The sequence below is a fragment of the Pelophylax lessonae genome, assembly GCF_965119305.1.
Source record: "Pelophylax lessonae genome assembly, chromosome: 1".
NCBI classification, from domain to species: Eukaryota; Metazoa; Chordata; class Amphibia; order Anura; family Ranidae; genus Pelophylax; species Pelophylax lessonae.
This window is the reverse complement of record NC_138768.1, coordinates 674,883,688-674,904,785: the sequence shown is the minus strand read 5'-3', so window position 1 is coordinate 674,904,785 and position 21,098 is coordinate 674,883,688. Positions and strand designations below refer to the sequence as shown.

General features: G+C 40.5%; 1 protein-coding gene across 1 annotated transcript in view; it reads left to right on the top strand.

Annotated features, from left to right (window-relative positions):
- Positions 1-6,293: 6,293 nt before the first annotated feature.
- DCHS2 (dachsous cadherin-related 2) overlaps positions 6,294-21,098 on the top strand; it is a 440,911-nt gene continuing 426,106 nt past the window's right edge. The window contains exon 1 of the mRNA XM_082256296.1: positions 6,294-9,291. Coding sequence (XP_082112422.1) covers positions 6,853-9,291 — 2,439 coding nt within the window. The 5' untranslated portion in view covers positions 6,294-6,852. The remainder of the gene's footprint in view (positions 9,292-21,098) is intronic.

The following is a 21,098-nucleotide window of genomic DNA, read 5'->3' as shown; positions in this document are numbered from 1 at the left end:
GGGGGGGGGTTGCTCTGACTGGGGGAAGACAGATATCCTTGTTCCTGCTTAGCAGAAACACAACATCTCCATCTTTTCCCCTCTCTGAGCGGCGGTCTTCCTTGTTTACATAGACAGACCGCCGTTCTGCCTCTCTCAGGAACGGACCCGCTGATTAGCTCCCCCTCTGTCCAATCAGCGCGCGATCGGGGTCTCCTCCATAGAGGCTATTGCCTGGAATGACACACAGGTGCAATAGAGCCACTTTGCCGCAGTAAATGTACGTTACGCGGTCGGCAAGTGGTTAATCAAAGCTAATGGTTTTCATCCTTGTGGGGAAACATGAGACACAAATGGTAAAGTGCAATAGTTCCTATAGACACAGACCATTTTTATAATGTTTGGAATTATGCAACAATAAAGATTCTGTTTTTAAAATGTGCATATAGGCAAAAATATTTCTTATTTTTTTTGTTTTGGATAGAGTAGGGATGAATGAGAACTGCAAAGTTTTTACTGCTGCCTGCGTTCTGTCTAGGAACATTCACCTTCCCTCCCTCCCTCATTGCCCTTGCAATGATCATTACCAAGACAGAAAGCAATGGTAAATCCTACATTTAAGGCCCCTTTCACACGGGCTGGATCCAGTTTTGCTCAGCAGGGGATACGTCCGTTGATCCCTGGAATCTGTCCGTTGATCTCTGGGATCCATCAGTTGATCCCCCCTGCTGAGCAGTGCCATCTTAAGAGCATTATAGGCCCCTGGGCAATGCAGTGCACTGGGGCCCTGCCTACACAATCACCCGCGAGATTAAAAATGCTAATTATCGATAAGGCGATATTTATTTGTACCTCCAACAAAATCAGTGTTTAACCACTTAAAGACTGGAAGGACTAACTACGCGAAAGATTTATGTCATTTTTATTGTTTTTTTTTTACTAGTAATGGCGGCGATCTGCGATTTTTAGCGGGATTGCGACATTGCGGCGGACAGATCGGACCCCTGGCTGACATTTTCAACACTTTTGGGGGGGGGGGGGGGGGAACCAGTGACATTACTACAGTAATCAGTGCTAAAAATATTCACTGTTACTGTAATAATGACACTGGCAGGGAAGGGGTTAACATTGTGGGTGATTAAGGGGGTTAAATGTGAGCCTAGGGGAGTGATTCTAACTGTGGGGGGGCGTGGCTTGTGAAATGACCATAGAGACCTGTGTTCCTGTATAGAAGGATCACAGGGGCTCTATGATCATTCCAGGGAGAAGAACGGTCTTCTCTCTCAGCGGGAAAGGATCGCGGGTGTCAGGCGGCAATTGGAGCCGCATGACCCGTGCATCAGCTTCTCCGCTGCCGAGTGGGGGCAGGAGCGCGCCCCCTAGCTGCCTACGCATGACCGACGTAGACCTACAGATGGACGGATGGAAACCCTATTTTTTATCCGTCCAGTGGATAGGATCGGATGGGATTGGATGAGAACGCACAGGCGGTTCCTTCCCATCTGATTCCCCCATAGAGAACCGCTGGGATCTAACACCTCCGTCTCACAGCGCGGAGACAGAGCTGCCATCCGCCTGCTCAGCGATCCCCCGCTGAGAAAAATGGAGTTCGCCGACTGACTCCTATGTGTGAAAGGTGCCTAAGGCAGTGATGGGGAACCTTGGCAGCCCAGATATTTTGGAACTACATTTCCCATGAGGCTCCTGCACTCTGTAGTGTAGTTCAGCGGCATCATGGGAAAAGTAGTTCCAAAACATCTTCGGGGTGTCAAGGTTCGCCATCACTGGTCTAAGGTCTAAAACTCAGCACACCTGTTGCAGTCTGATCATATAATCACCTTTAGATCTACCAATATGCAGGGCAAGGTCCTGCCTGACTGGATACAAATTGATTGGATAAATTGGGTGGGTCCTGATTTTGGTAAATCAAAAGTTGAGTGTACAAAGATTAAAAAGTCAGACTGTAACCCATGTGGTGACCCCTACGGGCCCTTCACACCGGCTGTCTGGATGGGTTTGAGTTTAACACTTTAAACTCATTACACACATTACAATCTGATTATGCAATCTCCTGTAGATCTATCAACAGCTATACAGTTCAAGGGCCTGCCTGATTGGATACAAATTGCTTGGGTAGGTCTGCATTATACATAGATTTGGCAAATCTTGTAAAAAGATTGTACAACCAGATTGTAACATGTATGATCACCCTAAGAACAACTATATAGTTCAAGGATCTGTCTGACTTGGATAGATTAGGTAAGGCAGACCATACTGTACATTATGCAATGCAATTTTCTTTCCTTCAACCACATGCATGATTCCCCCATCAACACATTCAGTGGATTCCATTCCACTACGCTATTGTATTCTGACTGGGGGGGGGGGGGGGGGTTGAATAAAATGGTTACTGCTGGTGGCTATAGCTGCCAGTAGTAAAAGAATGAAAACAAAAAAACAAAAAAAATGACAGGATGGTTGTACAGAAGTTGATTGATAAATCTATTTCAGTACAACCAGTCTGTCCATAGATGGATTGAAATTTGACTCATTAGCAGGAATTTCCATCTGTCTATGGCCGCCTTTAAGTGCTTGTAGAGGTTGAAGGTTTTTTAGCTTTATGCATTCTATGCATGAAGGTAAAAAACCTTCTGTGTGCTGCTCCCCCCATAGCCTCCCCCTAATACTTGCCTGAGCCCCCTCTCGATCCAGCGATGTGCACATGAGCCTCAGCTGTCCTGGGTCTCTCTCTCCTCATTGGCTGACACAGCAACAAGAGCCATTGGCTCCCACTGCTGTCAATCACAGCCAATGAGCCGATGAGGAGAGACTGGGGGGGGGGGCAGCTGCTGTGTTTCGGGAGCGAGCACGCACCAGTGCCCTCAAAGCAAGCAACTGGGTGCACTGGTCAAAGGGAAGGAGCCTGGAGCGCAAGTGGAGTACCGGAGAGGAAAAGGATTGGGGCTCCTCGGTGCAAAACCACTGCACAGAGCAGGTAAGTATAACATGTTTGTTATTTTTTTTTACAAAAACCCCTGAACTTTTAACAATACTTTGAGCCCTGGTTCACACTGATGCGATGCAGGAAAAGCACAAGATTTGCTATGTTTTCCTGCATCGCACTGCATAGCAATCGCATGGAGTCCATACGATCAGCTGCGGGTGCCAATAGTGAGTTAAACACACCCCGAAACAGATTGCAAAACACAGTGCGTTTGCCAGAATCTCATTGCAGGGGTGTAAACAGTTATGCGATGCGGTTCAGGTGCAGAAAAAAAAGTTCCTGCACCATTTTGGTGCTTATGCGATGTGATTTGAGCCATACAAAATATATGGCTCAAATCGCACTGCACAGACATTGCATGTGATGTGCACAGGAATGTGGTGCGATTCATGTGTGGATCACATGCGGTGTTCCGCACCCACTAATGAGAGCCCAGGCTAAGTCTTCATGTTACATGATTTTGGCAAACCCAAAGTTGATTGTACAAAGATTGTATGGCTAGATTGTAATGTGTATGGTGATCCTTAGGATGGATCTTCCTCACTTTGGAAGAGATCTCCTTTCACTTCCTGTTATGTCTTTAGGTCAGAAACTGAAGGGAAAAATTAAACAGAGACAGCAGAAAATAAACTGATAGGAAATTAAAGTGGTAGAAATAAATGTATTAAGGTGAAAAACCTTCTGTGCACAGCTCCCCCCAGACCCCCCCCCCCCATTTTTCTTACCTGAGCTTGATCCAATCCAGTGATGTGCACAAGCGCAGCGACTCCAGCCGCTGTCTCTCTCTTCATTGGACAGATTGATAGCACCAGGAGTCATAGGCTCCTGCTGTTGTCAATGGATGCAGCAGTGGGACTTGGAAGCGTGCCTGCACGGCTTTCTGTGGGGGCAACCGATGAAGGGGAGGGGCCTGGAGTGCCGGCGGGGCACCCCAGAAAAAGAGGATCAGGGCTGCTCTGTGCAAAACAATTGCACAGAGCAGGTAAGTATAGGCATGTTTGATATTTTTATTTAAAAAAAAAACGAGGGTTTACAACCACTTTAAAGTGATTGTAAAATCTCGTTTTTTTTTTGTTATACTTATCTCCTCTGTGCAGTTGGTTTTGCACAGAGCAGCCTGAATCCTCCTCTTCTCGGGTCCCTCTTCGCTGCTCCTGGCCCCTCCCTCCTATCGAGTGCCCCCACAGCAAGCAGCTTGCTATGGGGGCACTCGGGCCGAGCTGCAGCTCCATATGTCCATTCAGACACAGAGCTGCCTTTTGGCCCCCACCCCTTTTCTCTCCTGATTGGCAAACTGACTTTGATTGACAGCCGCGGGAGCCAGTGGCTCCATGGCTGTATCCCAGCCAATCAGCAGGGAGATTCCCGAATGGCTGAGGGACTTGTGGATATCGTTGGACAGAGAGGGACCTCAGGTAAGTTTAAGGGGGTGCTGAGGAGGCTGCTACACCCAGAAGGTTTTTTTTTATCTAAATACAAAGAATGCATTAAAATAAAAAAACCTTCTGACTTTACAACTCCTTTAACTCTTCATTCAAAGCAAAAAAAAAAAAAAAAAAAGGCTATATTTTAATATTACAAGATAAGGATGTGCTGGCCATTTTTATCCATTTCTAGTAGAGTGAGAAAAATAACTATGATGACCCAACAGTAAAAAAAAAACTGAGAAAAAAAACAATAAATAAAACTGTTGTTGTTATAAAAGCATAATAGAAAAAAAAGGCTATATTTTAAGATTACAAAATAAGGATGTGCTGACCATTTTTATCAATTTCTAGTAGAGTGAGAAAAAGAACTATGATGACCCAACAGTAAAAAAAAGAAAAAAAAAAACCAGAAAAAAAATAAATAAATAAAACTTGTTATAACTATGATGACCCAACAGTATAAAAAAAAAAAAAAAAAACAGAAAAAAAAAATAAAACTTTTTGTTGTTCTAAAAGCATAATAGTTAAAAAAAAAAGGCTATATTTTAAGATTACAAAATAAGGATGTGCTGACCATTTTTATCCATTTCTAGTAGAGTGAGAAAAATAACTATGATGACCCAACAGTAAAAAAACAAAAAAAAAAAAACAGAAAAAAAAACCAAAAAATAAAACTTGTTGTTGTTATAAAAGCATAATAGTTAAAAAAAAAAGGCTATATCTTAAGATTACAAAATAAGGATGTGCTGACCACTTTTATCCATTTCTAGTAGAGTGAGAAAAATAACTATGATGACCCAACAGTAAAAATAAACTGATAAAAAAAAAACAAAAAATTAAAATTGTTGTTATAAAAGCATAATAGTTAAAAAAAAAAAAAAAAAAAAGGCTATATCTTAAGATTACAAAATAAGGATGTGCTGACCATTTTTATCCATTTCTAGTAGAGTGAGAAAAATAACTATGATGACCCAACAGTAAAAAAAAAAAAAAACAGAAAAAAAAACCAAAAAATTAAACTTGTTATAAAAGCATAATAGTTAAAAAAAAAAAAAAAAAAAAGCTATATTTTAAGATTACAAAATAAGGATGTGCTGACAATTTTTATCCATTTCTAGTAGAGTGAGAAAAATAACTATGATGACCCAACAGTAAAAAAAAATAAAAATAAATAAAACTTGTTGTTATAAAAGCATAATAGTTATAAAAAAAAAAAAAAAATTATATTTTTAAGATTACAAAATAAGGATGCGCTGACAATTTTATCCATTTCTAGTAGAGTGAGAAAAATAACTATGATGACCCAACAGTAAAAAAAAAAAAAAAAAACAGAAAAAAAAACAAAAAATAAAACTTGTTGTTGTTATAAAAGCATAATAGTTAAAAAAAAAAAAAAAAAAGGCTATATTTTAAGATTACAAAATAAGGATGTGCTGACCATTTTTATCCATTTCTAGTAGAGTGAGAAAAAGAACTATGATGACCCAACAGTAAAAAAAAACTGAAAAAAACAAAAAAAAACAAAACAAAACAAAAAATAAAACTTGTTGTTATAAAATAATAGTTAAAAAAACATAATATCAATTCACAAAGTGTATATAAAGTCAGTAATTATCTGTGCAGTGTTGTTTGTTTGATCAGTTTATGTTGGACACACTGTTACTTTGGCTAGTTGTCCATTTGTCTGGAAGTCCATGGCAGGGAAGGGTGTAGAAGTGGAGCAGGCTGGTGTATGTGAATAGTGATAGTAAGAGCAGATGCTTACTGCAGAGCAATGCAATGAGCAGGCTTTGCCCTTGCCTGAGGATCACGTGCTCAGGAGGACCAGCACAGCTCTAGACAGGCAGATCAGAGAGAGAGGCACAGATTGTCTGAGCAGGGAGGAGGAGACACTGCAGGGACAGGGGCTGCTGCTGCTGCTGCTGCTGCCACACACACTTGTTATTCCCATCAACTTTTTTTCCTGCTTCTTTTTCGTCTCTTATCTGTGCTCCAGAGGATTCTATTATTTTCCTATTCAAGAAGGAAAAAAAAAAATGCACTTCAATAATACAGAGCATGCACCTGATTCGATGGGAAAGGACACATTTCCAGCAGAAGAAAACCAGATGTGAATGGAAATACTAAAGATTTTTTTTTTCTTTCTGCATAGGACAATACAAGAGACAGGATACAGCATTTGTTCACAGAAGGAGGGAGTTCTTTTTTTTTTCTGGATCTCTGCATCAAACTAGCAGTCTGTGCCAGGTCATCTGGACCTTAAAAACAGTCCTTGAATTGAAATATGAACTGCAGACAAGAGAGGACCTAGACAAGGTCTGGATATTGGAGAGAAGAGAATAAGCTTGGCAGTGACTGGCATCTATGTATGTGCATGGCAGAGAAGAACTCTTGGATGTAAGGAGTGTATTGGATGTATTGGTGCAGTTGTAGCAGCAGAGGATGGCTATGAGGAATAGAGTGAGGTGCAGAGGGGACAGAGTGATGGGATGCTATAGACACATTTTACCTCTGCACTCTCTGCTGGTGCTGATGCTGCTTTGTATGGATTGCTGCTGCAGAGCTCAGGTGTACAATCTCAGCCTGGCTGTGGATGAGGGTCTGCCACCTGGTACCCTAGTAGGAGATATCCGTGCAGGACTGCCAGAGGGGAGCCCAGGTGAAGGTTTCTTCTTATCAGAGGAAAGTGGTGAGTCCCCAGTGCTCAGGGACTTTCAGATAGACACAGACACTGGGATTGTAAGGACCCTCCGAATTCTGGATCGAGAGAGAAGAGAACGATACAGTTTTGTGGCTGCCACATTGCTTGGGGAGGTGGTGCAGGTAGAGATCAGAGTACGTGATGTCAATGATCACTCTCCTACCTTTCCTGTACAATCACTTAGTTTACAAGTATCTGAGCTAACTCCACCTGGAACTACCTTCAGATTACCTGCAGCATGGGATCCAGATAAGGGAGAGCATGGGTTAAGAGGTTACTCACTACTCAGGGGTAGCCAGGAAACTGCCTTCATCATCAGGTATGGGGATAGCAAGTCTGGTGCAGGGGCTGAAGGGAAGGAGTGGGGTCAGGTAGCAGAACAGGTAAGGGGGGAAGGGGGTTTTTATAGACCAAAAGCAACTCTTCAGGTTTGGAAGCAAAAAGATCAATCTAGCCAGGAACATGTACAGGACAAATCAGCAGAGTTTAGGACAACCAGTAAGGGATTAGGATCAGACACTGAGGGATCCTGGATAGGAGGTGGTGAATTGCTTTCATTTGATGGCAGTAAAGAAGAAAATAGGGGCTTGTATTTAGAGAGAGGAGAGCAGTGGGAGCCAGATATAGAGGATGTAGAGGAAAAGGTATTTTCTGAACATTTAAAATCACCTGTCCTGGGGCATGTTACACATCCTGAGGGTTATGTATATGAAATATACCCTGATACAAGGGGAAATACTGACAGTTCTGATTCACAGGAAGAGGTAGAGGTAGAAGGGTCATCTACTGATTCTCACCTCAACCCTCTGGATCTAGTGTTAGTACATTGGCTTGACAGAGAAGAAGTGGATAAGTATCAGCTAGAGGTTGAAGCTTTTGATGGTGGTTATCCACGTAGAACCGGGCGACTTTTGGTAGACATAACTGTTTTGGATGCAAACGATAACCCACCAAGCTTTGATCAGCCTGAATATAAGGGTTGGGTGTGGGAAAATGCCCCTGCTGGCACCTCCATTTGCGCTGTACATGCAGCGGACCCTGATTTAGGTCGCAATGGGGAAGTTATTTATAGCTTGTGGTCAGGTGAGGAATATTTCAGTGTTGAAGAAAAAACTGGAATTGTAAGGGTCAGTCGCCCCCTGGACAGAGAACAAAAAGCTCTTCATCAGCTGGTAGTCCAAGCCAAAGATGGTGGATCCCAACCTGAAGTTTCTAGTGTCCTTGTCATGGTAAATGTCCTTGATGTTAATGATAACAAACCAAGCATACAAGTCACCCTACTCACTGAAAGTGGACAACCAGAAGTATCAGAAGGAGCACGAATAGGAGAGTACTTAGCAAGAATTTCCATTTCTGACCCTGATTTAGAGTTTGAGGAAGAGCCATGGGAAACCAGTAATGATAAGGGCAACAAAAGTCACATAGGCAAGTTTCAAGATAGTAGAGAAAATGCTGGTGTGGTAGGACATTCACCAACGAAAATATCACCTGTAGTGAATATCACACAAAGCAAAAATCTTCTGAATGTTGCTGAAGAAAGAAAAAATTTTAATCCTGGAAGTACTGGAGCACCTCAACAAGTGTCATTGACTTTGGAAGGTGCTGATGGTGCGTTTTCACTTCGTCCCGTTGGACCACAAGTGTATTTTCTGTGTGTTGATGGTCTTCTTGACCGCGAAAAAAAAGATCTATATGAACTGCGCTTGCTTGCTAGTGATTCAGGCTCCCCTCCTTTACAGACTCTGAAAACATTACTTTTTAGTATTACTGACTTAAATGACCAACCTCCTATGTTTAACCAACCTGATGGATACCAAGTGACAGTTTCAGAATCTGCTTCTCCTGGCACTGCTGTCCTCAGTGCAAATGCCCAGGACTTAGATGAAGATGGCCCAAATGCCAGAATAATTTACACTCTGCTGAGCAGTGCCTCTTCTACTGCCTTTAAACTAGACCCACATACAGGTGTTCTGAGCATTACAAGATCATTGGATTATGAAACAGAGACTGTAATGAATCTGGTGGTTATGGCTACTGACCAGGGTAACCCTCCACTATCATCTAGTTGTCATGTGACCATAATGGTTGAGGATACCAATGACAATGAACCAGTCTTCTTACAACAGTTCTACAATGTAACCTTGCAGGAACATTCCGCTTTGGGGCACTGCTTTCTTCAGGTAAGATATAACAGCATTCAGACATATTTTAACCTTTAATATATGTTGATATACAATTGGTTAGAAACCTCTTTCTAAAGTCAGGTGTACCCTGCAGAAATCTTTTTCTAAATCTACAATCTTCCTGCAGTATACATACTGTAGATGACTGATCGCAGCTTTTTATTCCTGGTTTCAGCATACACTTACAGGGATCTGTTTGTTGAGAGCCTTAAAAAAATTGCTTCTGTATTTTTCCATACTGTCTTATTTTTCTGCCCTTATTTCCCAAATGTCTGAAATGGGAATATGTACAATAACATCAAAGTGAAGTCAAAGAAATGGTAAAATGTATAAAGATTGGTCAAAGATTAAAGAAACACATCTTTCTAAGTAAAGTCCTTTCTCCAACTAGCCTGTATTGAAATGAATAGATTAAAGTGGAGTTCCGGCCTCTTTTGCAACTTTAGTGATTCCTGAAGTACTCGCTATGCTGATCAACAATTGGGCATTTTCAATTTTTTCGGGGGTCCCTTACCTTATTTTCAGGGCATTTTTGATTGTACTTCCTCCTTCTCCCCCCTCTGTGGCCACGGCCACCGACATCACTTCCGCCTTTGCATTGCATCCTGGGAACTGTTTGTCATCACTCCCAGGAGGCTGGAATCAGGAAGAACTCCCAGAACACTCCCTGGAATCAGGAAGAAGGACACAGCAGATTACACTGCGGCTTCAGATGCCCACATCCAAGATGGCCGCGCCCAGACTGCATTTTTAAAAGTAAGATTGTGACTAAAATCCAGTACTGTACACCTTGTAAGTATGAGAATAGCAGTTCTGTAAAGGGCGATGGATTAGTATTATAGGGGTATTTTTAGTTAAAAAAGGTATTTGAGGCCGGAACTCCACTTTAAGATGGCCCTATTAGAAGCTTAAAGCTGAACTCCTCCTGCACTGCAAGTGTTAAATGTTTGTTTTTGCCCAGAGTACCAGTAAAAAGTGCTTTTACTTATTTTATCTCTTGCTCTTCGTAAGCATAGGTTAGCCTTTTCCCTGTTAAGTGGGGTACACACTAGTAGAAAATCTGCCGAAAATTCCCACGATTTTCGGCTAGTGTGTACACAACTTTCAGCAGCCGATGCCGACATTTCCAATGAAAAAAAACGGAGGGACAAACACCAAAATTTTTATCGTCCATCCCCAGATGACCAATTTTGTTTAATGTGTATGCAGTACGTCCGCAAAAAATCGGATACGAAAGACTGTGCATGATCTGAAGTTGCCGACGACCCGAAAGTCTAGGAACAAATGTCGCAAAAAAAAAAAAATAAATCAGACGAGAAATTTCGTGAACATTATGCACTGTCAACTAAAAATGGTTATGACTACTGAGCATGAGAGAGAAGAATTGGAGGATATTTCCTCCGATTTTCGTCAAGTGTGTACGAGCCTTTATACTCCAGCTGGTGGACAGGCTCTTGGCATCCTTACTTACAATGCAGGACTGCTGGTCCTGCATTGTTAGTGATGATATCACAGCTGAGTATTGATAAGAAGTGTCTGTGGGGAACTGGCCCCATGGAAGAAAGAGCCAGTGGGAACAGGGATAAGGTAAGTAAATGCACTTTTTACTTGAACCCTGGGAAAAAAACAAAAAACAAGCATTTAATCCTTGCAGTGCAAAAGTATGTTTTCCTATTTCCCTGGGGTTCAACTCTAAAGAGGAACTTCATCCAAAAGAGGAAGCTCCAATTTAAGTCCTCTTCCCACCTCCTCTTCTGTATTTGACATGTCATTGGGGTTGGGGGAGCAGGTACCTAGTTTTGACAGGTACACTCTCCCACTTCCACTTGGATCGTAGGCGATCTAAGCAAAAGTTCTCCTCCCCCTCTCTCCCTGCAGTCTTCTGGGACACATCAGAGGTCCCAGAAGACTGCAGAATGATCCACAAATCGCAGCGTGGCTCGCGCATGCTCAGTGGGCATCCGGCTGTGAAGCCGAAAGCAGCATAGCTGACTGCTCACAGTTAGGATGTTGGCATTGGGAACATGAAGGCTAGTAAATACCTAGCCTAGGTGAGGACAGCGCTGGGTCCCTGGACCAGTTAGTGTCCTTTTATTAATTGTCAGAAGCTACAATATTTGTAGCTGCTGACTTTTATTTTATTTATTTTTTTCCTAGAGTGAATTACCATTTTAACAAATCTGCATTATTACATTCCATACATGTCACATTATACTTTATAGCAACAATATAATAAAAAAACTGAACTCCAGGAATCATCTATATTTCTTTATTACATTGTTGGCGCAATATAAGTGTGCATATCTCATACCAGATGAGTAGCTGGTAAAGCTGAAAATCACTGTTGTATTCTGCACTACTACAGTGATAATATTATTATTATTATTTTTATTATTATACAGGATTTATAGAATGCCAACATTTTGTGCAGTGTTTTACAGCGTGAGAGCAAACAGTATGGTTACAATCCAATTTAATACAGGATAGAGATCTTTCAGGTCCTTCCCAGGATTCTGCACAAGCAGCTTCCCCTCTGCTTGCTTGGCACCACCGCTATAAAAAGTCCTGTAATTTTTTCAACGAATACAAAACATTCTCTGATTGGATAAGGTGAAGATCGAGATGTCCTTACCCACTTCATCCACTGCCCACCTTGTCCAATCAAAGAATGTCTTGTGTTTCTTATGGCAGCAGTGCTGAGTGAGCATCCTCCTGTGGTTACGGTTCAGAGGGGAAGCTTCTCACACTGAGCAGGACCCTGAGTATTGCCGCCATCACTGTAATAGCACCAACTACCACAGTGATTTTCAGTTTCTCTAGTGGTCCATAAGGTATAGGAAACACTTACCTACATTCTGACAAGCTGGACCAATGTAAGTATGCAGAACAGATCACCCCTGTTCGGCTATAAACAATAATGCTTAATCTCCAGTCTGGACATACCCATACACCTAAATTGCATATTGAAACATTAAAGCAGGTCACAGGATGGGAAACACCTCTGTGTGAGAAAAACTTTAAATACACAGCCCAAAACTGAAAAGAACACTTATGCTTATTGCCTATCCATCCTGACCTAAAGTAACTCCCCCTACCTTTCCCCAGATGCAAACTAACCTGAATCTTAGAGCTGAGGAAAAAAAATCTTCTGTTAAAATCCCATAGGATATCTCTGTACCATTAGTGGTGCCTTAGCAGTCTATTCACATAGATTTCTAGGGGACAATTTTGTGAGGCTAGAGATGCTTAGGAGATATTTCCATTGAAGGATATAGGGTCAAATGCACAGGGGTGGCCAGAAGCAAGCTGATTTTGGACATCACAGTTGAAGTAGGCCTTGGCTCTGAGATTCAAGTAGATATGCATCTGGACTAGGAGAGGGTTGATTGCTTTATGTTGGGGGGGGGGGGGGGATGTGCAGGAAGGATAAGTGTACCCTTAAAAAGGCTACTGAACAGGCATTGGGATTTACACAACTACATCATTCCTGGGCTCGAGTTTTAGTCTAGAAAGTGGATGAAGACTTTGAATGATGCATGAAGAAAGATGGGGCAAGTCTTCCTGCTTAAAGAAAAAGAAGATTCAAAGAAAAATTGGGGCAAATTCTCTGCAAGAGATGTGCTCAATCAACACTTACCATGTTGGCACTTAACATTAGGAAATATACTGTATATACAAACCCATTGCAAATGTCATTCTCCATGACAAATCTCATGAAATAACCTTTACCACCCCAATTACTACTTTGTAATGCATTATCCAATTGCTTTCAATTGCAGTCTTATACTGAAGACACAGCTATACGTTGTACTTTATACTACTAATGGCAACAATGTTTTCTATTTAACTGAACCACCATGGTTTGCAGTGATTTATCATAAACATTCCTCCAATCGCATCAGTTCCTGCCCCCAAAGACTTTTATTTAAAAATCTTTCTACAACAGCCATATAGGTGCAAACACTGTGGTTTATGTAGTCTGAAGCTACTTAGCCTGTCAATACCTTACTTGGAGTTTGGGGGAAGAAATGCACATGATATGGAGGAAACATACATTCAGATTAAGCCTATTAAGGACTGGCAGTCATAACATCATACTTTCTAATGTGGTGTAGGCTTGTTATTCTGTATAGTACTCGGTCATTCCAGATTTTAAAGTAAACTTCAATACAGGATGCAGTTTGTCTACTATTTAATGCTGCTGCACAGCATCATGTGTTTCCATGGTGCAGGCAGGCCAGCTGCCAACACCATAGCAACCAATGATTAACAATCAATAATGCCATGGGTCAGACCTGCTCTGCCTCCAGCCGCAACCTGTGATAGGACTCTGATGTGAACAGGGTCATGAGGATCCTCATCCGAAGGGGGGGCTGAGGGCTTTGATGTGAAAAGGCCCGATATGGGAGGGGGAAATCCTCCTACGGCACCAAGGAAAGAGGGAACTCATCATCCAGTGTAGATGTCAGTGTCATTTAGAGCATTAAAGGCTTGTACTCACCATGAGCATTGACTTGGGGTAATCTGCCTTGAGGTGGGTTGCAGTGCATTGTGGAAGAATACAGGAATGAACACTAATTCGCTAAGCAATAAAAAAAATGTGTTTGTTGTGTATGTTCTAAACAAGTGAAGATTAGTTGAGAATGGTGCAATAAATTACTGTTTGTCTTAATATTTGGTGAAATTATTTTTTAACACATCGGGGTCCCACCATTAGGATTTTACTAATTGAAGTGTACATGATCTCCTTCTGTATAGTATTTTGTTATTGGCCATGCAATAGTTGACCCAGAGTTTTCCATTGAAATGAAATGCCAAATGCCATTCTATTACTATATACTGTATCTTTTAAATACTTGGAATCTGATTGGTTTTATTTAATAGATTTACAATCTTTTTTTTTTATTTATTATAAATAGAACTGTTAAACATTTGGTCACTCCAACCAATTTCAATGTGTTTTCATGTGTTTACACCCCTTCAACAGTAGTGTTTAAACAGTTTACCATTTTATATAATAATAACAAACCCCCCCCCCCCCCCCAAAAAAAAAAAACTTTAAACCTGGTTGTTCTCTTTCTGTATGGGGTCATGGAGATTTTTACCCTAATAAAGTACACATTTATAACAGTTGTATTACATTACTATATCCTATTCATTGCATGATGTGAGATAACTAAGCTATGTGTTTATTTTTATTTTATGTGTTGATGCTATGTCATTACTACTGTTACTTGCATAGACGGGCCTTAGAGCAATAGATCAGGTTTGGGTCACAGCACTCAAGTTACAACGTGGAATTTCTCAGATTTCCCCATAGTGATAACTGCCCTGAATCTACTGTTATGACTCCTAGTTCTTGAACTCTGCTTTGAGTATCACTATGTAGGCAATCAGGCAGTAAAAACTTGGAGACATGGGAAAGGGAAGGAAGCCTTATGATATGGTATGGTATAGTATGATATGGTATGGTATGGTATGGTATGGTATGGCGCTGTGAACATGTTAACTAATACAAAAATAATCATGTTTCCATTGGAGTAGTGAAAGATAAAGAGGTAACGGGGTTGATTTATTAATGGAAAATAGACTGTTCACAAGGGAAGCTGCACTTTGCAAGGGAATTATCCCCAGAGCTCAGTGAATGAGATGGAGCTCTGCTGACTTCCTTCTTCCAATCAAGTGCAAGCAAAGATGCTGTTTTTTTTTTTATTTTTCTTGCATATGATTGAGTATTCTTTGCAAAGTGACATTTCACCACATTTTCTGAGCTCTGTGGAAATGTATCTTGCAAAGTTAACAGTCTATTTGCCTTTAATAAATCAACACCAATAAGTTGTAAATCTCAGTTGGATTGGCTCCTCCATGAGTCATGGAGGTAGTTACTACTATACCTCTGTTATCCCATTGCTTACTCACTGTACATATATATACACACACGTTGAAGGTTCTTTGTACTTTTTAAACAAAGGGTCAATTCCTTGTTCTTCTGTGGGACAGTGGTCAGTGGTCAGTGGGAGCACAAAATGCCCCCAGAATTTGTGATCAATGGGAGTAAAACAAAGCCTGAGTCAGTGGGAATAAAAAATGCATCAGGGCCAACAGTCAGTAGGAGTAAAAATGTCTCAGGGTCAGTATAAGTAAAAATTGCCCCAGGGTTGGTGTTCAGTAGGAGTAGTTTAAGCACCACTTTTTTGGTTCTATGAAGGGTACCCTGAGAGGTTGCGTGAATTCTGTTGAGTGTTTTTAAGGTAATCAAGCTCACACTGCAGGATAAAACTTGGAGACTATTCGGATACAGTTTTTTTTAAGACAGGGATTTGGAAAAAAAGGACCTCTACTCCAGTTATGACCTGGCCTCAGTTACGACTTCTAAAACCATTGTTCCTACCCCCTACTTATTGTCAGTAATGTTTGATAAAACACATCACACTGTTTTTGCTGCTGTCAGATTGAGCAATTGTATTTTTCTTGAATTCACATAGATCTAGGACTAAACACATAGATAGACCCACTAATTAAAGCCTATTTCATTGTTACTTTTTTGGTTGCCGTATGCATATGATTTCACTTCATACATAGAAAGGAAAACACAAAGTAAGCAATTTGAAAGAGTAAAAAATAAATACATTCTGAGTTCTACTATGCAATCAAAGGTTAGTTGGCTCACTAATTATATTTCAGTGACTTGTGGAGTCTTTAGAATATAGCTGCTGGTTTATTTAATCTCTTGAGCTCAAATCAGTTAAATATCACTGCTATTGATTATGGCTTTGTGCTGTCCATCATGAGGATTAGAGCATTCTGTACCACACTGAGGTGTTACCATTTTATGTTTTTGTAATAAAGTGAATTAATGATAATAATAAAGCATATAAACACCCAAGAGAGAGTAAAAGGCATTACATACTTTAACCCCTCCAGCAATTACAAATAATTTTTTGAATTTGATGTAGACTAATTAAAGTGACACTAAACAATATTTTAATTCTCCAAAAATAATCCATGCACAAATACTAGGGGGTGACTATGTTCCTACATACAGTGGAACCATTGAGAATAAATGTAGCCACCCTCTAACAGGACGTTGGATCACAGCAGCCCCCCAAAAAAAAGGGAATTTGGGGATTTGGAGGAGGCTGAGAACTACAGAAGGTACTTTTCGGGGTTAAGAATACATACTTGAATGGTACTTTTTTAAACATGCTTCTGTACATTGCTTTGCTTCTCTCTCATCCTATCAACCTTCTATCAATATGTTAAAACCATAAAAGTTATCAAATGTCATAGTCTACAAGGAATAACAGATTATTTTCTCCATGTGCTCTATTGCTTTGACCTTCTGTTCAGTTCCGTGGCATATGGCAAAGTGTTAGAGACAGAGTGACTGGAGTGTTTTGAACTCCTAATTGCAGAAATTTTTAATGCAGCAGCCCCAAAAATAATATCCTACAAATGTCAAACATGTCATTACTTTTAGCACTTTTTGGCGTCCTATTCATGTGTAGAAGTACATAACATTAAGGGAACTTCTGCAGAAATGAGGTATTCTGCACAGCAAATACAGCACTTTATAAGGTCAGAATGTGCTGTCCATCTGTTAAAGTCTGTTTTGTCAGCACTATCCCAATAAATGCATGTAGATTCATTCCTTAGCGCATGGTTTCTCACCAACACAGACTCCTTCCGAGCATGTTATACAAATTATTAGTTATATCACGTTTGTGGATCTGTAGCAAAGAGTGTCATGCTGTCATCCCAGTAGGACTTGTGTTCATATTTTGTACCTTTAGTGCACGTTCTATTTGTACTGGGCTGAAAACTTCTTCCAATTAACTGTTTTTCATATGCCACAAGAGATTGTTCAGGAATATTGCTTCAAGATTTGGTTCTTGTGCACGAAAGGCTTGAGTTCATTTGTATGTTTTCTTAGACCTGCTGGGTGTGAATTGTAGATGTATTTTCCTTTTTAGTCTGCTTATACGTCATGCGCACATGTGTATGTTTCATATATCTTAGTACAAATATGTACAGCCATCACTTCCCAGATTCCCATGACTAAGCTTAGAGGGGTGGAGTAAAACATGTTGGGGGCATGGTCTTGCTGGAGTCCAGGATGAGATTGCTACTTACACACTTATCTTAGGGACAGCATCGATATGCGGCTACAGGGAGTCTTTTCTTTACATTCACTTCTAGAGCCGGCTGTACGTGTAGGGTAGCGTACTTAGTATAAAAGATAATAACTGTAAGGAATGAGCTGATTGAAGAATTCAAAGTTTAGTTGTTAGGTGGAGGCAGTATATCTTCCCTGAAGAGATGAGTTGTCAAGCATCACCCAGATGTGGACAGACTGGAGATTCAGTTGCCTGAAAGCTTAGGGTCGAGGGTTTCAGAGGATGGGAGAGATTCTGGAGAAGTCCTGGAGATAAGCATGGGAGGAAGAAACAAGTGAGCAATTCAGAAAAAGGTCTTGGGAGGAGCAGAGAGGATGGTTTGAGTGGTATATTGAGAAAAGATTGGTGATGTAGCTGAGGGCAGAGTTGTAAATGGCTTTGTATGTTAGTATTTTGAATTTTATCATTCATTGGGCAATCAGAAGCCAATGGAGGGATTAGCGGAGAGGAGTGGTGAACACTGAGCTGTTGGTAAGGTGGAGGAATCTGGCAGCAATATTCATGATAGACTGAAGGGGGATAGCTTGTGTAGAGATAGGTCTAAGAGAAGGGAGTTTCAATAGGTGATAAATAAAAAGGGAGGGAATGAGATGCTTTGTGGTTTTACTGGTTAAAAAGGACAACTTTTAAAAATGTTACAATGAAGTCTACAAGAGTTGGACAGGGATTGGATGTGGGGTGAAAGGACAGAGACCAGGATTATACCTTAAATAAAAACAATGTACTTGGCACAAGTAGAGTTTACTGAAGCAATAGTCAGACTGTGGGCAAAGGGAATGACGGTATGGGGAGAAATTGACAGGAAAGGTTTATGTAGCTTCTGCCCACTGTAGTGGCTGCTTGTAGAAGAGATAGAAGTTGCTGGAAGAGATAGAAGTTCCCAGGACTATACCTTGTCCCCCTGCATGAGGGGAGGGACATATATTTGTGATATTGATTGTGATGGAAAGGTTAGGGATGGAAAGGTTAGGGATGGGCGGGAGGGTGAATATTATGAACTCAGTTTTAGAAAGATTGAGTTTGAGAAAGTTTTATGACATCATGCTATGTCAGTTACATACACATACACATTAAACTGCAAATATGTTTACTGTCGGGTGACTAATATGGTCAATACTGCTAAATTTTTTTAGCTAAGTGGCTATTCAAAGCCATGGAAGCAAACAATATTTGTTGTAAAAACGCAAGCAGTTACTTCCAGTGCTAAGAGGTCCTCCGTGGTGTAGAACAGCAAGGACACTGGTAACACCAAAGACCTAAGTGGATGCTGATTGGTACTACAGAAATAAAATAAAATAAATAAATAAAATTGTTCATATTATTGATTAAATGTTCTATGGTAATGCACTAGGTGTGTGCGTCTTCCATTTTTATTTTGTTTTTGTAGAAACATTAGAATGAAACTATTATAATATATAGTATATTGATAGATTACAGTTTCATGTGAGTGGTTACTAGAGAAAAACTGATGTATTTCCCCAGAAAGGTAGAATATAATTTATGAACAATGATATACGGGAGGGTCTGCTTCCCTGACAAGGCCATATTAAATGCTGAGCTCACTTAAATCGACTCAGTCATGCTCTGGTGTCTTATTCTTAACTTGATACTCAGTTTATATTATGAGAAATGTCAAGAGGAGAGTAGAGTGAACACCACTAAACCCTTATCTAAAGAGATGCTGTCAGCAGTGCTTTGGTGATGCTTAGTAATAACTGTTTAACGGTGAATAATGTCCACATAGCAGCAACTGATTCCGCTGTGGACAAGGTACATCTACTTTGATCAAAAACTATATGCATTCTTTTGTGAGATCCATATAACACAAAACATTCTTTGCGCTGGTAAACTTTAATCAGCATGGAGAACGAATGCACTGTCAAGTGTATTTTTCTTCTTATACGAATGTAAATCATAGAAAACAAAAATTTATCTGTGTGTGATTGCAATATATATTATCGTTTATGAAATGGTTGATCATAGAGTTTATATGTATAGGTTATTTTACATGTAGACCATAAACTTTACTTTCACATCATGTTCAACTCTGATAATTACGTATTTACATCTGAGTTGAATTTCTAAAGAAACTTGCTCTTTAAAAGAAAAAAGCTTGTCGGGGAATATTTTTGAGAGCAGAATTTGCCATATAGGCAAACTTAGCAAATGACTTGGACAGCAAAGATTTTACTTAAAGTGCATCTACAGTAGTGATCAACCGATATCGTTTTTTAGTGCCGATACCGATATTTTGGTCATCGGATAACGGTATCAGCCGATATTGGCCGATATTTTCGGACATTTAAAAAAAAAAAGTATTTTTATTTTTTATTTTTCACAGGTACTATTGTGGAAGGATCTGGCTGTTTTGAATGCTCACATTTTTTTGAATTTGCCGCCGAGTACCCGGAAGTGATGTCATGACATCACTTCTGTTTTTCTTACATGGAGACCCGATCAGAGCCGAATGTGGCTTTGATCGGGTCTTCTCTTCAGCGGCCGTGCAGGTAGGATGCCCCCGTCTCCCGGTGGGACAGGAGACCCATGTGAGCCACGTAAGGCGGCAGGAGGGGGGGAGACGTCCCCTCTGGCTCCTTGTAATGACAGCCGAGTGGCTTCTCATTACAAGACAGCCGACCATCGGCTATGGACGCCAGTACCGGGATGATGCCTCTAGCTGCAGACATCACTTCGTTACATGCACTTTTTCCGAAATATCAGCAATATCAGTAACCTCAGGGGCTGATTCTGATATATCGGGGAAAGTGCATATCGGCCCCCGATTTATCGGCTTTGCCAATAATCGGTCGATCCCTAATCTACAGCCATAACATTTTTTCAGTTTTGGGTAGCCTAGGGAAGGGTTAGAACCTTCCAAGTTTTATTGCTGTTTTTGTCCCCACTATAAAGAGTATGGCTCTATATTGTTTTTGTGACAATTGTCACCAGGACAGTAAGCGATGAAAGATCCAAAATTTTGATGGAGAATTTGTCAATGAAGACACTTGTTTTTGTGAAAACTGTCTAAAATGGGTATTTTTCTTCAGTTTGTAGATAATTTCTTTAATTTCCTGTTGTGTCTCAAAGAGAAGAAGTGATCCCCAATGACACACAAAAAAAAAAACTAACTGGGTTTTTAATAATTCCCCTGACTAAAAAAAAAACAAAAGAGTTTGGACTAGACATATATTCTTTTTAAAGAAAAGGTGTGGATAGCGAAAAAAAAAAAACCTGCATTAAAACGGCATATGTACACTTCATTGTTGACCATTTCTTTTGAGTGTTTAGCTACAGTGCACGCCTCTAGAATAGAAATGAAAAAAAAAAAAAAAGGGTTTAAGGGATCCTTCCAGATATGCATTTTGCTTTCCTCAATTGGTAGTTTGGAATGGGTAGCACTTAGCTAAACATAGGCAGTGGCTATCTTCTTATAACTGTTTGTAATCTTCATTGTTTTTATATGGTCATTCCAACACAGAAATGATCATTTATGACTCCTGGGAAGGGAAGACCTTTAAAGAGAAGTGCAAAAAAACATACATACTCACCTGGTTGGCTGCAGCATCAATCCAGTACTGCAGCTGTCCCCCACTGGCTCTACAGAGAGAGCTGAAGGACTGCTGATCG